This window comes from Ochotona curzoniae, unplaced genomic scaffold (assembly GCF_017591425.1).
Source record: "Ochotona curzoniae isolate NIBS_2020 unplaced genomic scaffold, NIBS_Ocur_1.0 contig_1, whole genome shotgun sequence".
Lineage (NCBI taxonomy): Eukaryota > Metazoa > Chordata > Mammalia > Lagomorpha > Ochotonidae > Ochotona > Ochotona curzoniae.
In genome coordinates, this window is record NW_024464918.1 from 6,374,484 (window position 1) to 6,388,849 (window position 14,366).

At 47.8% G+C, this 14,366-nt stretch overlaps 1 protein-coding gene across 2 annotated transcripts in view; it reads left to right on the plus strand.

The window, feature by feature from the left end:
• Positions 1 to 14,366, plus strand: part of SLIT3 (slit guidance ligand 3) — a 586,046-nt gene that overhangs the window by 471,390 nt on the left and 100,290 nt on the right. For both annotated transcript variants that reach the window (XM_040983330.1, XM_040983243.1), the window contains exons 10-12: positions 4,153 to 4,224; positions 9,696 to 9,767; positions 13,434 to 13,505. In XM_040983330.1, the coding sequence (XP_040839264.1) occupies positions 4,153 to 4,224; positions 9,696 to 9,767; positions 13,434 to 13,505 (216 nt within the window). The remainder of the gene's footprint in view (positions 1 to 4,152; positions 4,225 to 9,695; positions 9,768 to 13,433; positions 13,506 to 14,366) is intronic.

Below are 14,366 nucleotides of genomic sequence, written 5' to 3' on the forward strand. Positions count from 1 at the left end.
CAAAACGGGAGGCAACACTACCTAGGGGTTAAGGACATGGGCACTTGAACCAGACCAAGCTGGCTTGGAGTCCAGGTCCCACCATTCACTTGCTACCTGGCCTTGGGCAAACTAACACTTCTACATGGTGTGCCTAGCAGAGTGGCTCCTACACCAGCCGTGGCTCTGCCGGTGTCCCTAGCATCATATTGCCTCCTGTATTGCTAGAAATATCTTCTGTTCACTTGCATGTTTGCAAATGACAGATCATTAAGGAAGCACCCGAGGAGCTAGAGTGAATCAATACAGAACACAAATGGCTGAAATCCCCATCAGATGTTCCCATTGTTTTTGCTGGTGCGGGAGGCTGCTCAGATGTTTGATTTGTATGTTTGTTTTTATGCTAGTTCTATTAAATCAGTTTGCAGCCTGAAGAATGTTTGCCAGACAAAGAGAGACACATATGCCAGTTAAGAGAGACCTAAAGCAGCTGTTGGCTTTAGACACATGCTGAAACGTGACAGATTTTGTTGATATGAGTGTTGCTTTTTGTCTTTTATTCTGAAGTTTTTTTCACTAGGGACCTGGAATGTTAAATCCTTGTTTCAGGCTGCAGGACTGGGCAATGTATTGGCATTAGACCCACCATGGGTGCCATGTGCACATGTGTGCACACATTCCCTGAAGAGAGGGACTGTTCTCCCTGCGAATGAGCTGACAAGGACTAAACAAAGGAATGGATGTTGATAAAGCTCTCTGACTTAGAGGTTGGGCTGTAAAAGCAGACTGGATGATCAGGCATCCCAGCTCTCGCTAGCTCTTCCTGGCTTTGTGAGTTGGGACAAGTGATTTCACCTCTCTGCACCTAGGTGTCTAATGTTTAAAGTGGGAATGATAGTAAGGTTGACCTCCTAGAGGTGTAAAAGTTGTTAGACAAAGTGTATGAAGTCTTAGCCCAGTGTCTGACATCCAACTATCCAAGAGAATACCTGCAGAAGCTTGTAGAAAAATGGAATGAAACAATGTTTCCTTTTGGTGCAAAAAAAATGAAATTATGTAACAAGGGATCTTCACATAATACGTTAAAATGCATATTAGGAAAAAAACTATGCATGAATTTCCAAATTTTTGTACCAAAATAAGGTTCACTTTTTACTTCCACTTTCCATAGACTTCTGACGTCCCCTCTCTCTATGTTCTTATTGTTATTGCTATTATGCCTCCCCTTGATTTTACTGTAAACTTAAGGCATGTCAACCACACATGCACACACATGCCAGCAAATCTCAGGTGTGTCCTGGGGCAAGATTAATCCTTGTCGTATCCTTGGCATTAGGACTCTGTCTAGCTCTCAAAATTACATGGGAAGCTGAGAAGGAAAAGACAAACCATCTCAGGGCAAGTACATTTGAGAAGTACAGGGTACAGAGCAAGGTCTTAGCCAGGGCTAACAGGCTAAGCTTGGGACTCCTGCTTCTTTGTTCAAACAAGCTGCACCTGCGCACTCCATTTACATGTTCATGTACACAGTTTGGTCCGGCATCCTCAGGAAATGGGTTCCAGAACCCTGCAAAGATACTGAAGTCCCTGGACACTCGAGTCCCTTATGAAAAATGGCAGAGTACTCATATAGAACACTTCTTTCCATGTACTTGAAATCATCACTAAAAATGTATGATACCTAATGCAATGTGTGAATAGTTGTTATATCGTATTTCTTAGGGAACAGTGGCAAAGGAAAAATTGTCAGTACGTGTTCCATGCAGAATTCATAGTTTTTCCCAAATATTTTCAGCCCATGGAGATGTAGACCTACAGACCAGCTGGATTCACATTTGTAGTCCCCTCAACCTTACATATTTTTCTCTGAGTCCCTACTCAACAGAGCTGCCATGATGTCTCAGCGATCACCGAGTTGTAGCCCTTGAAATGTGTGATGTGGAGAGAGCCAACCAGGTCTCAAGGCCTGGATTTTCTCATCTTTACAAATACAGTGAGACTGTGTGTCCAAGGGGGTAGAAGCAGAGCCCTGTTGCTGCTGCTGCATTAGCAAGCTGTGTTAAATGCCTTTGGGGTTTGCCTTTCCCAATCCAGAAAGGGGTCTAATACAGTTTACCCCATCAGTGTAAGGATTCAAAAAGAGAGCAGATTTAAACCCACTAGACTTTATAGACAATGATGCTTCTTATAGCATGGATCATCTTGGACTGTCCCTCATCGTGAGACGCATGATGAGCAGATTTCACAGTCTACTCATTCACTGAGCTCCCCTTTGGTTCCTGCACCTGTCACACCCAACTCTGACCTGACTGGTGTAGGCTCTTGACCTGCAGCTGGGAGTGGTGCATCCTCTTGTAAAAGCTGAGACAGTCACCATCTCTACAGTGACTCTCTCTGGAGATTTTCTGCAGCCTAAATTTCCTTGCCAAGTGGCAGGTGAATTATAGGAATTCCGCATAGCCCATGCCACCTGACTCGCAGCCCCAGAGATCTACAGAGCTGCTACCTTGGCTGAGAAATCCCTCACAAAGGGATTCTCTGCTAAGCTGAGAAATGAAAATGTCCTTGGAACTTCTCGGGCAAGGCAGCTTGTGTGAAGTGCCCTGCCTCTGTGGGTGGCTGTACCTAGGCCCTCTAATTTTGAAGCTTGTATGTGCTAGCTTCAGTGGCTCCACTACAAGCCAACCACGTCCCTGTCTAGCCTGCCTGAGACCATGCCCCTAATAAAGTACACTCCCCACCCCCTTTTAGCAGGGCAGAAAGGCATTTTTAATAGACCATGGCATTGCCATTTGTAGACTCTATTCAACCGGCAGCCAAGAGTGATCTGTCCTGATCCTCCCTCTCTCCTCGTACCCACTCTTCTCCTTTCACCCCCCGCCCCTCCCTGCTTTGTTTTGCCTGGAGAGTGATTTGTCTGTGTTATGGGTAGGCCTGACAAACCATTCCACATTAGCAGCTGAGATGTTGTTTGAAATGGGAAAATTGCTGGCAAACTGCTCCATTAGCGGTTCCAGTAACAAATACTCTGTTCTCTCAATGAAGATGAGATCGCAGAGGCACAAATTAATACGACTGTCTCCCCCACTCTGCAATGGGGATTACTCTTCAAGATGAATGGGTTTATCCCAGCCAGAAATGTGCATCCACTTGATGTAGCTCAGACAGAGCTGGTTCCTGTGTCTCTTCCTTTAGCTCCCCCTCCACCCACAGCCTCCCCCTCCACACACACCTTTTCTATGTCTTCCCAGCACAGGGTTTGGGGAGCATCTGTGCCAAATGAGGAGGTGATGAAAGAACTGCACCTTAGAGAGAAGGGAGATAGATGAGGGTGAGTTGCTGAGTCCCCAGCCTAGCCACAGTGTCATTCATCACCTGTAATGGAGCAGCCCGCCTCCTACTCAGGCCTGTCTCCCACTGCACCTGTTCCGGGTGATGGGGAGTCATTTGAGAGATGAAAGAATAGAGAAAGGAAATGCTCACTGACTCCCCGTGGCCCCTTCCCTTCTTAGGAAGTTCTCGGCCCTGGGCCTGCAGTGTCTCTCATCCCTGCCAGAGGAGTAGGAGTGAGAGCGGAAGCACTTGAAGAAAGTCTGTGAGAGACGGAAGGCGCAGATTCAGGCAGCAGCCCAGGAGAGCGGGCCGTGAGGCCTCCAGGATGTCTGGGAGCTAGCTAGTCTGATGGATGTCACGCTGGAAGCCTAAGAACTTCGCCAGGGTAAAATGGCCAGTTGAAAAGCCCAGAAGTGAAGCCAGCTTTTGATACCTCCGCCTATCGGCAGGGTAGTTGAGTTTTCCACTGAGTAGGGACATGGTTCCATGACTGTAAGGTGTTGCTGGCCCAGGATCGATCTCCTTTTCGCTCTCTCTTTCAGGAACTGACTTGCTTCAGTTTTCTATAGTGTTGACAGCTACTTACGATGAATAAAAACATTTTTATGGAACAGTTAGCCCTTCTTGCTTTCTGTAGGAGAAGTAGGCTGGTGGGCAAGTGCTCCTTCTGTTACACCTGGGACTTCTGTTGTTGCAGGTTAGCTGTGCACCACACCCAGAGCACGTACCTTGTGATGACAGGGAGCATCCCGTCAGCAAGGCCAGTGAACACAGGAGCCCTCAGCCACCACTTGCAGACAGGTTCGTGGTCAACTGATTGTTCTCTGCTCTTTATCCTAGACGCCTTGAACAGAACTCGATCAGATCCATCCCTGCCGGAGCCTTCAGCCCGTACAAGAAGCTGAAGAGAATGTAAGTTTCCCCCTGGGAAGCAATGAGCCCAAATGTGTTCAATTTGGGGGGGCCATTTGTCACGCATGGTGGGCAGCCCACCAAGGGGTTATGCCACCTCCATTCCTCCTGAACAGTTTTGTTCCAGGCATGGAGCATTGTGCTAAGATTTGGAGGTAAGGTTCAGAAGTGTGGTGTAAAGATTGTGAGGTGTGTCAGCATTGACATCCCTTGAGCCGTGTACCTTTCCAGCTGGATCAAAGCAAAGTGATCTGTGTGGGAGGCAGAGCTGAGTTGGCTTTTAAAATCTAGTTGTTTTCATTGGCTTTGGTCATGTGAACCTGAAGAAGTAGGGATCTCAGCAGAGATCTGTGGATCTGTCTGTCTCCACCACCGTTATACTAACAACCACGAGTGTAGCTCACTGGGTGAGCATCTAACTGCAGTTGAGGGACTGTGAGCAAGGCAGTGACCGCCAGTGAATTCTGCTCTCCTGAAGCCTGCAAGTGGGAAACATGGAAAATGAAGAGCTAAACGTCAGGTGTTGATAAGTATTAAGATGTAAAACCCCAAACAGGGACGTCAGCTGAGACTGGCTGTTAGTGGTGGGTCTGCCCGAGAAGATCTCTATGTGCAGGTAACTTGAGTAGAGGAAGGCAGCAGGAAGAGCAGGTGGAGAGCACAGGGGGCGTGAGCAGTTGGTTTGTGGAACAGCAAGGAGTGGAACAAATAAGGGGCCCCGAGTGGGAGTTGTGTTGGAGGGGTAAGTAGGTGAGGACCGGATCCCATAAACCCTTTAGTTCATTGTAAAACTTCCTGTTTTTTTTCTAAATGTAGAGGATGCAGAGTGCATATGACTTGATCTTGATGACCCACATTACCCCCTGTAAGCAGTATCACCTCCTCCACTACACTGCATCACACTGGGTGATCTCACCACAGCCGCACCTTCCTTGCCATGGCTGCCTTTGAGAGCATCACTGAGTCATTGCCCTCGTCCCCACTCTTACCGTGGCAACAGTGTTCTCATCTGTCCCTGTCACATGATGACCTTGAGCACTAGTCTGTGAATCAGTCACTCCTGGATGCTCTAATGGAGGGCAGTAAGACTCAGAAATAGCCCGACCATTGTCATCATGGATGATATTCTGAGGGGAGACTCTGTGGCCTTTCTCAGGATGACAAAGCACTGTGTGGGAACAGTCATCAAGACGCTGTTTTCATTGCGCTTACTCCCTCTGCCACTGCCCGTATCCCTGCCAGAGGAAGGAGGGAGGGTGGACAATGTGTGTGAATGTGTTACTGTTCCCTACACCCACGTGAGGTAGAATCACTGGCCTCCCTTGAGTGAGAGAATCTACATTGACAAAATCTGCTGATTCCTTTATATATATATATATATATATAGCCATCTCTGTGCAACAGTGGCATCAGTACACCACCCGCTCAAATTGCAGGAAGTCAACTTCCCATCTCCCTGGAAATCCAAACCAAACAAGATTTTTCTTCTGGTGCTGTTCCAGAAGTGGAAACCAACATAATGAGCGAGCTTTCGGCACGGACTTCTTCCCTCCCCTTGGCAGCATTCCTGCTAGAGGAGCTGTATAAATATAGGCCTTAATATTTAAAACCTTGGGCCATTAATCTCCTGGCATCTCTGCTTCCCCAGCTCACTCTCTATGCACAATCTCTCCCCCTCCCAATTCATTTTTAAAGCCCAGCTTGATTATGCAGCCAGATAGTAATTTCAGTGAAAAATGACAAGTTCCGTCATTGCTTCAACCTATATCTCTTGCATGATTTAAGTCACTGCTCTAATTTTTTGTGAAGTCCAGATAATTTAGAGCTTGGCTGTGCTTCCCTGTCCTTTCTCCTGTCTTCTTGCAGTTGCTGTGATCCATGCATTCAGAATTCATGAGAACTCCTCCATCACGACCTAGAAAGTGAATTTAATTTTTGATCACATTTAATGTTCCTGATATTTACTAGGATGTCCTTCCCACCCCAGCCCAAAATCTGGCCAGGGAAATAGCAGCAGGAAAGAGGACCCACTGAGCCATTTTCAGCTGGTTAAAGCTGCAGAAACCTTTGCTTGGATAGAATGGCTTGGAAGAGGTAGGCTACCTGATGATGGTGGGTTCTGGCTCTCTAAGAGTCAAGGCTTCCTAGGTGTAGATGACCAGTTTATCCCAGAAATATCACAAAAGTAAAAGTTTCCCTCAACTTTCAATCACATTCCCATGCTTTATATATGTAATTCTTCATGAATGAATGACTTTGTCCCTGCCTGTTCCCAGTACTTACTTCAGTTTGAAAAAAAAATTGAATAAATAAAAACACTAAAAGCTTCATTTGAGGTGAGATCTGTTATCAAAGTAGAGAAACTGTTTGCCATGTGCAAGGAGAGAGAAGCACTGGAGAGGACTCCTTGGGTATACAGTGCTGGCTTACTGGTGGCCCTGACAAGATGGCCAAGCTGGCAGCTTAGGAGTGCTGTGCTGTGCTGTGGTGTGTTCTTAGCTAGAACACGCTTCCACAGGTCTCATGACCTCTTGGTGTCTCACACATATCCCCTGCTTGACCCCTGAAGGCACCTGAATGTGACACCTGTGTTTGGAATCATTTGGGACAGCTGCTCTCTTTGGGTGTTTAAGGAACTGAAGTGAGTCTGAGATTCACCCTAAACATCGTGGCCAGGAGTACAAACCAGCGCTCGCCTGATGGGAGTTGCCTGAGGATTTGTAAAGGTGCCAACTTTCAACCCCTCCACAAGCTGAACAACTCAGTCTGTGGGTCCATTTAAAAGAATTTTTAAAAGCATTTTGTTTGTGAAAGAAATCTTTTAGTCTCTGGTTTATTTCCTAAACGCCTGCAACAGGCAGGCCTGGGTCATGTCAAAACTGGGAGCCTGAAACTTACTCCGGGTCTCCAATGGGGATGGGACTCAAAACAGCTAAACCATCATCTGCCACCTCCTTAGCAGGAAGCTGGGTTAGGAGTGGACTGGACCAGGCCCTCCAGTATGTGGGACGTGAGTCATTGCACCAAACATCCTCCCCTATTGGTAGTTTTTAATGAACATGTTCATGATAGAGAACCACAGGTCAATAGCAACTCCAGTGCACAGGCACAGTTCTCGGACTATCTCACTGTTAGATTTGTCCCAAATCCAGGCTGCTGCTGAAGCCTTCCTTAGTCTGCCTACCTGTTCATGCATCTGTCCTGGAGAGATGGCAGGAACCTCAATCCGGAGGCTCGAGATGTCCTCTGTACCTCAGTGGCTATCAAGTCATCGGTGGCTGCAGGACCCTCATCTCTCGGGGTTGCTGTTTTCTTCCTGCCAAAGGAAGAATTCAAAGTATATGCTGTCATCTCACTTACTCATAGCATCATAAAAAGACCCACAAAAGCAGAGGGTAGAATGGTACCTGCCACGGGAAGGGAGACAGAAGAGTGGAGATCAGAGAAATGTTGATCAGAGGGGAGAGGGATGAGTCTAGGAGACCTATGGCAGAAACAGCATGGTGAATGTAGCTCATCCCTATGCACTGTATACAGAGAGGATGGACTTTAAATATACTTACTACAAAATACATAGTAAGGACATGAGGAAATACATATATTAAGCCATTTGATTTAGCCATTCCACCATGAATACAAATATCCAACATCATAAATATACAGAATAAACACATGGGTAACAAAGAAGGAAAAAGTGATCACCGAGATCAATTCCCAGCTGAACTATCACTTTAACTCCTACTTTGCAGCATCTCCAAGAACACAGGACATTTCACTTCGTCACTGTAAGGAGGGATGAGTCTAAGAGTTGGGCAGGAAACCAGTCTTCCAAGAGCTTAATCAAACAGGGGTCCTCCCCACTCTCTCCACTGGCCACCAAGTTTCCTGTCACACGGCAGATGATGGTTTAGCTGTTTTGAGTCCCGTCCCCATTGGAGACCTGGAGTAAGTTTCAGGCTGGAGATCTAAGTCCCTTGAAAGGATTACCAAGTAACCAGGGAGGAAAATGACACAGCAGTCGCCATCCATGGCCCAATGTGAACAGACCCTGGATGCTTGCCTGAAATACTTTGCAAGGCAGCCAGGCCAAGGGTGATCCAGATAAGAATAATCCCAGGTATTTGCTTGCTAAGACTCTTATACAAAAACAGAGCACGGGAGAAAAACCCAATGTAAGCTGATGATGAGTTTGCAAGCATAATCTGTGGATTTGTTAGAGACGACCTTGCCAGCCAAGGGGATACACCAGACAGTTAAGCCCAGGCAGCCTTAACCTGTGATATATCTTTAAACTGACAGGCTTTGGGAAAGGAGTGGGGAGAAAACAGAGGCCTAGGTAAAGGTGTGATGATGCCCTTTGGAAGGCTGTTAGTCCAAGGCAGGGAACCGAGGCCAAAGAGAAACCAGGTAGCTAAGGGACCTGGCTTCTTTGGAGGCAGTTGCTGGAGAATCTGCTTGGTTGCACTTTCTTCCCCATATTCACATGTCTCTTCCATGTTGGCCCTCTAAGACCATATCCCTCCCTCTCCTGCAAAAAAAGACAAAGCTTCATTGATTGATTTCGTGAAACGAAAAGAACCAGAGACATTTGTTGTCACAGGAAATTGAAGCAGCGATCCTTCTAGTGACAAAGACCCAGAGGTCATCTTTGAGCTAATCACCACTGTGAGAGAAAGAATTCCCTCTCCATGAAGAGTGGTTAGCAGGAACCCGGAGCTGAATTCTCAGAAGCACTGGAATGCTGCAAAGTGGACAACAGCCCCAGGGCCTCTGCATAGGAGTGAGGGTCCAGAGGAGCTCTCTGCACCTGTGAGGCTGGGCTGGCTGCCACATGGCCAAGTGCTTGTCAGCATTGGCAACAAGGCCTTGGAACTCACCTCTCTCCCTGGACCTGCTCCCTTATGAGGAATCAGCCAGCCACAAAAACACACGTCTCAAAGGCATCTGAGAAAGCATGAGTTGCTTCTATCACATCACCAAGACTATTCAGAAATTCCTCTGGGGTCATGGAGGAAAATTCACTATAGAGGTGATATGACTTCAGACTTTCTGGAAGGAAGATTGGCCTGTTTTGATACAAGATAAGAAGATCATGCCTAAAGGAGTCCTGGGCTTGTGGTTGTCTGTGGGATCTTGCTTTATCACCTGCTAGGTTCTGGGTTGTACGTACTCATTTGAACTGAACAAGCTTTTATACCCATAGAGTTGAGTTCCTTGTGTATATTGGCCAGGATGCTGTGACTGGGAGTTCTTGGAAAAATCCAAGAGTGGCACAAGTGTAGCCTCCTTCGCCATTGGGCAGTCAAACTGAATCCTCTTTGAGCTCTTCCTCAGGCAGGATGCATACATTGATTGATCCATTAATTAATCCTCACTGTTTTGAATGCCTGGGGTGCTTGACTGGCGTGTGGGAGTAGCGGTTATCATGCCTTTGCACCATGTTCTCAGTCTTGCCCCATTCATCTTTGCAGAGACATCAGCAAGAATCAGATATCGGACATTGCTGCAGATGCCTTCCAGGGCCTGAAGTCACTCACGTCGCTGTAAGTGGAGCCAGTCTGGTGGGTGAGGGGTGGGCACATAGAAAAGGACTGTGTTTGCATTGCTCAGAGGTCTTTATTAAGGCTTTATGCTGCCTTACGCACTTGTGGCAACCTGGTAAAGGAAACAAATATTTCTCTCGGGGAAATTGATCTTGGCGAATATTTCTACAACCCAAATGCATTATTTTTATTGATTAAATGCCCAGAAGCTTTCCCAGTTGTTGGTGTCTAATTCAAATGCATCTTCTCCACTCATCTTGCACCCCCTCCCACCCACACGCCACAGCTGTGCAGTCCCCAGGGGGACATGTCAGGAGAGAATTGCGATGCAAATTTTTTGCAAGGTACCCATTACTTACTGCTGCCCTGGTATAGGCAGCCTGGTGGAGGGAGACACCTGTTTCTCGGCACTCATCTCATGGCCGTAGTTCTGAATGTGCTATGTCCCTTTGTTTCCTGGGTGAGGAAGTGCTTGGACAGCTCCCTGGATGGATTTTGAACCTTATCTGCCAGCAGACCCAACACCCACAGGGACAGGAAAGTGTTGGGATTGTATTCTATCAGAGAGACACTGTGTAGCCAGAAGTCACTTGCGCTTTCTGTGCAGAAGAAGGGACTATAGTACATTTACTACCTAGCAAAACCAATGATGGCCATGCCTACAGCAATAATAGTAGCAGCACTAGGTGAGCACTGGCTGTATACCAGATACTGATCTATGAATCTTAAGGATCTAATTCTCACAACAACCTTAAATATGGAATTTATTGCCCTCTGTCTGGCAGTTGAAGAAGTTATGTAATGTATGGTCCACAATGGCAAGGTTTGTTTATTTGTTTTTAGTTGGGTTAGTTGATTTTGGGAGTGTCCTTTAGGTTGAGGGACAGAGAGAACTCGCATATGCTGGTTCACTCCCCAGATGCCCACAGTAGCTGTAGTTGATCTGAGACTGAAACCAGGAGCTGAGAACTCAACCCAGGACTCGGAAATGGGCGGCAAGAATCTAGCTGCTAGAGCTGCACTGCCTCTCTGAGTCTGCATTAATAGGAAACTGGTGTCAGGACCCAGAAACTGGAATTGAACCCAAGTCTTCCCATGTGGGATGTGAGTATCTAACCAGCATCTGAACGGCCGGACTAAACAAACACAGCAGTTCCCATCTGATTTATTCGTGACTGTGTCCCTGGCAACTCAAACTGTACCTGACATAGTTATAATGTGAAAAAAAAGATATTCAGAACTTGTGGAGTGAATAAATACAACTTTTTCACTGTAACAAGTAGAAGAGGCAGGATTTGTACCCAAGCTGCTTAGGTTCTGGAATCCGCATTCTTGGTCCCATGATATGGAACCTCTGATATAAGACACAAAGATACTCTGACCCTTCCCACAACTGGGATGCCCTGGGTGGGGCTGAGCTCATTGTGTATCTCTTTGCAACCTGTTCACCTACATTATGAGTAGGTAGCAGAATGCACACTTGATCCACCCAGCTCCATCCTACTGGATAGGGCTGAGAACAGCAAAGTCTCAGATTCAGCTGTTGCCTGCTGCTTGCAGAATAAATTAGTTTCAATTATCGAATAGAACATCTGGCTGGGATAGCAAAGACAGGGCTGTGAGTGAGATTAGTGTCTGCTTGTTGTCCTGAGGATCCCGGAGGAGGAGGAGGAAGAGGAACCGTCTGCTGCCAGGATATCCCTCTCCCCTCTTCCTCACTCCCCGTGCCTGGCTTCCCCAAGCCGGAACTTGAGTTGGAGCATTGTGAGATATGTCCTGTCTTGCAAGAAAGGATACTGAAATTGCGAAGCATGAAATTGACATGCCACTAACGAACTCTGATATGTGCTTGGGTGCCATTTAAACAAAATGGCTTTTACTCCCATTTTTTCCTCTGTTAGTGGAGACCTGTGTACTGGGCAGTATAAAAGGCCCCTTGGCCTCATGGAGCTTGCAGATGAACACAGACACGCCCAATCCCAGTTCTGGACTGGCTATATGTAGTAAAGGGCTAGAAATCCTTCATCTCATTCATTCATTCAACAGATACTGTGTTAGGCTGTTTTTTGCTTGATTGCACACAACTTTGAATGAGCCTTTGGGTGTCACCATGGAGCCTGTATTCAAGGGAACGGAGTTGGGAGATAGCAGGGGACATAATATCTGAAAAAAATATATGCAACAGTGACAGAGGTAGGGACTATGAGAAGATAAAAGAATCACTGAGAAGGGAAAGCATGAACCGACACAGATAGAAGAAGCTGCCTTTGTTTGGACTGCCTGCTCTGCCTGGCGAAGTCTGGGCTGGGAGTCCAAGTGTGTCTGCACCCAGACAGGCAAGCCTCAGCCCGCGTACACCTGCTGGAGAGTGCTTCTGGCGCACTTGCCTCTGAGATGTCCTGTGCTGAGACCTCGTGGGTGGTGTGGGGACCCTGCCTGGCACAAGCCCCAGCTCCATCACCCCACGAGCTCCTGCTCCTCTGGATGGTGAGCGGACAGTGACGTGACTACACTTGGCACCGTGAGCAGTGGCACATTAATATGAATTACAAATGTGTGCCTGAGCCATCACGCTGACTTTTATTCAGTCATTAATTTGTTGAAGCATTAATGAAACGCAGCCGCTGGCTGAGAGAGAGGCTCGCTTTCCCTCGCGGTGGCGTCTGGAAACGGGGCTCTTGGTTTATCGCTCCCTTTCACCATTTCCTCCTAATATTTTGCCAACTCCAAGAGACGTCACAGCTTGGATTTGCGATCTGGGTGGGAATTGAATATCGCATTCGCTCCCTGCACATTCGGGCCTGGCAGGAGTTTTGTTTTGTCTTACAAATCCTCCTTCACCTCAGTTTCTTCAACCACAGAGGAAGGAAGGAGGTTAGAGCCGTGAGGTGAGACACGGAGACCTGGCTATGGATGCAGCAGAGGGAGGCCACCTGTGCCGAGGATGAACCAGGGCAGAGCACAGACATGCACTGGGAACTGAGCCTGCAGAGGGAGCCAGGGTGATTTCCCACCCCAGGCCTCCTCGGTCACCACGGACTAGGGAGACACCTGTATGAGGGACACAGTGGACCTGAAAGAGAAAGGGATGAGAAAGTAAGAGAAGCGAGCAGGAAGCTGAAGCTGCCATGACTGTGAGACTACCACGGCCACCTTGTCTGTCCCTGAGCTGCCCAGAGATGGTCCCAGATACCCAAGCTCTGTCTGGGTGCATGATTAAAGGAGTCAGCTCGGGAATTCCTAGGATGCGACAGGATATTAAAAGGAAACATCCTATAGGCTGGGCTCCACCTAATCAATACCCATTGAAGACACAGGGCCAGCCAGCCAGCCTCCCACACAGCCTATTTACTGCCAGGGTGTGAGTCATGTTAGAGGCCCCAGGAGATACCACAAAGAGACTGCATTTTCCCGTTGTGGGAGATTTATTGGGTGACATAGCCTGGGAGGGAAGCTAGGATGGAGAGCCCATTACCCCTCTGTACCCAGAAGCATGGCTCTGCAAACCTGGGCACACTGCCTGCCTCAGCTGGGTTGAGGAGCAGCAGGGAAAGAGGGGCGCTCTGGGAGGAAGATGTCCTGAGACCCTACACCTAGAACATTCCTGAGTGAGGGGGATCTATTGGCCTCACGTTGCATTGACCACCGTCATCTTCTCTCTTTCAGGGTGCTCTATGGGAACAAGATCACTGAGATTGCCAAGGGCCTGTTCGATGGGCTGGTGTCCCTGCAACTGCTGTGAGTAGGACTTGTGACATCATTTGTGTTTCTGGGGTCCCTCAGCAGGCCCTGAGCTGTCCACTTGGAGCCTTGTTCTGGAGAGTTCATCTGACTTTATGTGCATGCAAAGAGGGAGAAGAATTGGAGCTGTGTGTGCCTCGCCTCCGCTACTGCTTCGTTTTTGTGAAAGGACAGCCAAGGGAGTTGGCAGTGGGAATTCAAGGTCAATGAGTCAAACCCAAATAATCCAGTCCAGAACTGCGGCCCAGGCATGAGTCACTAACCATGGGTCTGGGCTGGAAAGCAGGAAAGTGAGGGCCCTTTGAAGAGGAAATATCTCACGAGAGATGCACTAGGAGTTTAGAGAAGTGGTAGCATTTGCACATGCAGTCCCAGTGCTGAAGCTGAGGCAGAGAGCTGCTGTTGCACGCCTGACCTTGAAGGAGGCCTCGGTGGGGGTAAAGCAACAGAGAAGAGCATCAGCAGTGGCCTGGGTGACTTTTTCTGGGTAAGAGTGGGCTGAGGGAGAAGTGTTTATTTAGTTTCAAGGCTTATTTATTTGCATGAATTCCACTCTGGTCATTTGAGCTTAAATGTTTGAAGAAGATAATTGAACTCTGGTGTGCAGCAGGAAGGAAAGGCGTTTAACCAATACTGTATTTTGAGGCTTTGGGGATGGTGGGGAGAATCGTGTCCGATCTGTGATTAGGTGGCTATTGCAGGCCCAGCCATGCTCTGTGTGGGTGGCGGTGCATGGCTGTGGACACAAGAGACAGGAGAGGATCTCTTTGCTGGTCTCCTTGTGTGTCTCTGTGGACATTTTCTTGCTCAAGGGACCCAGCCCTCTGTGGACCTCTGGGGCTGTTGGTTAGACTCACA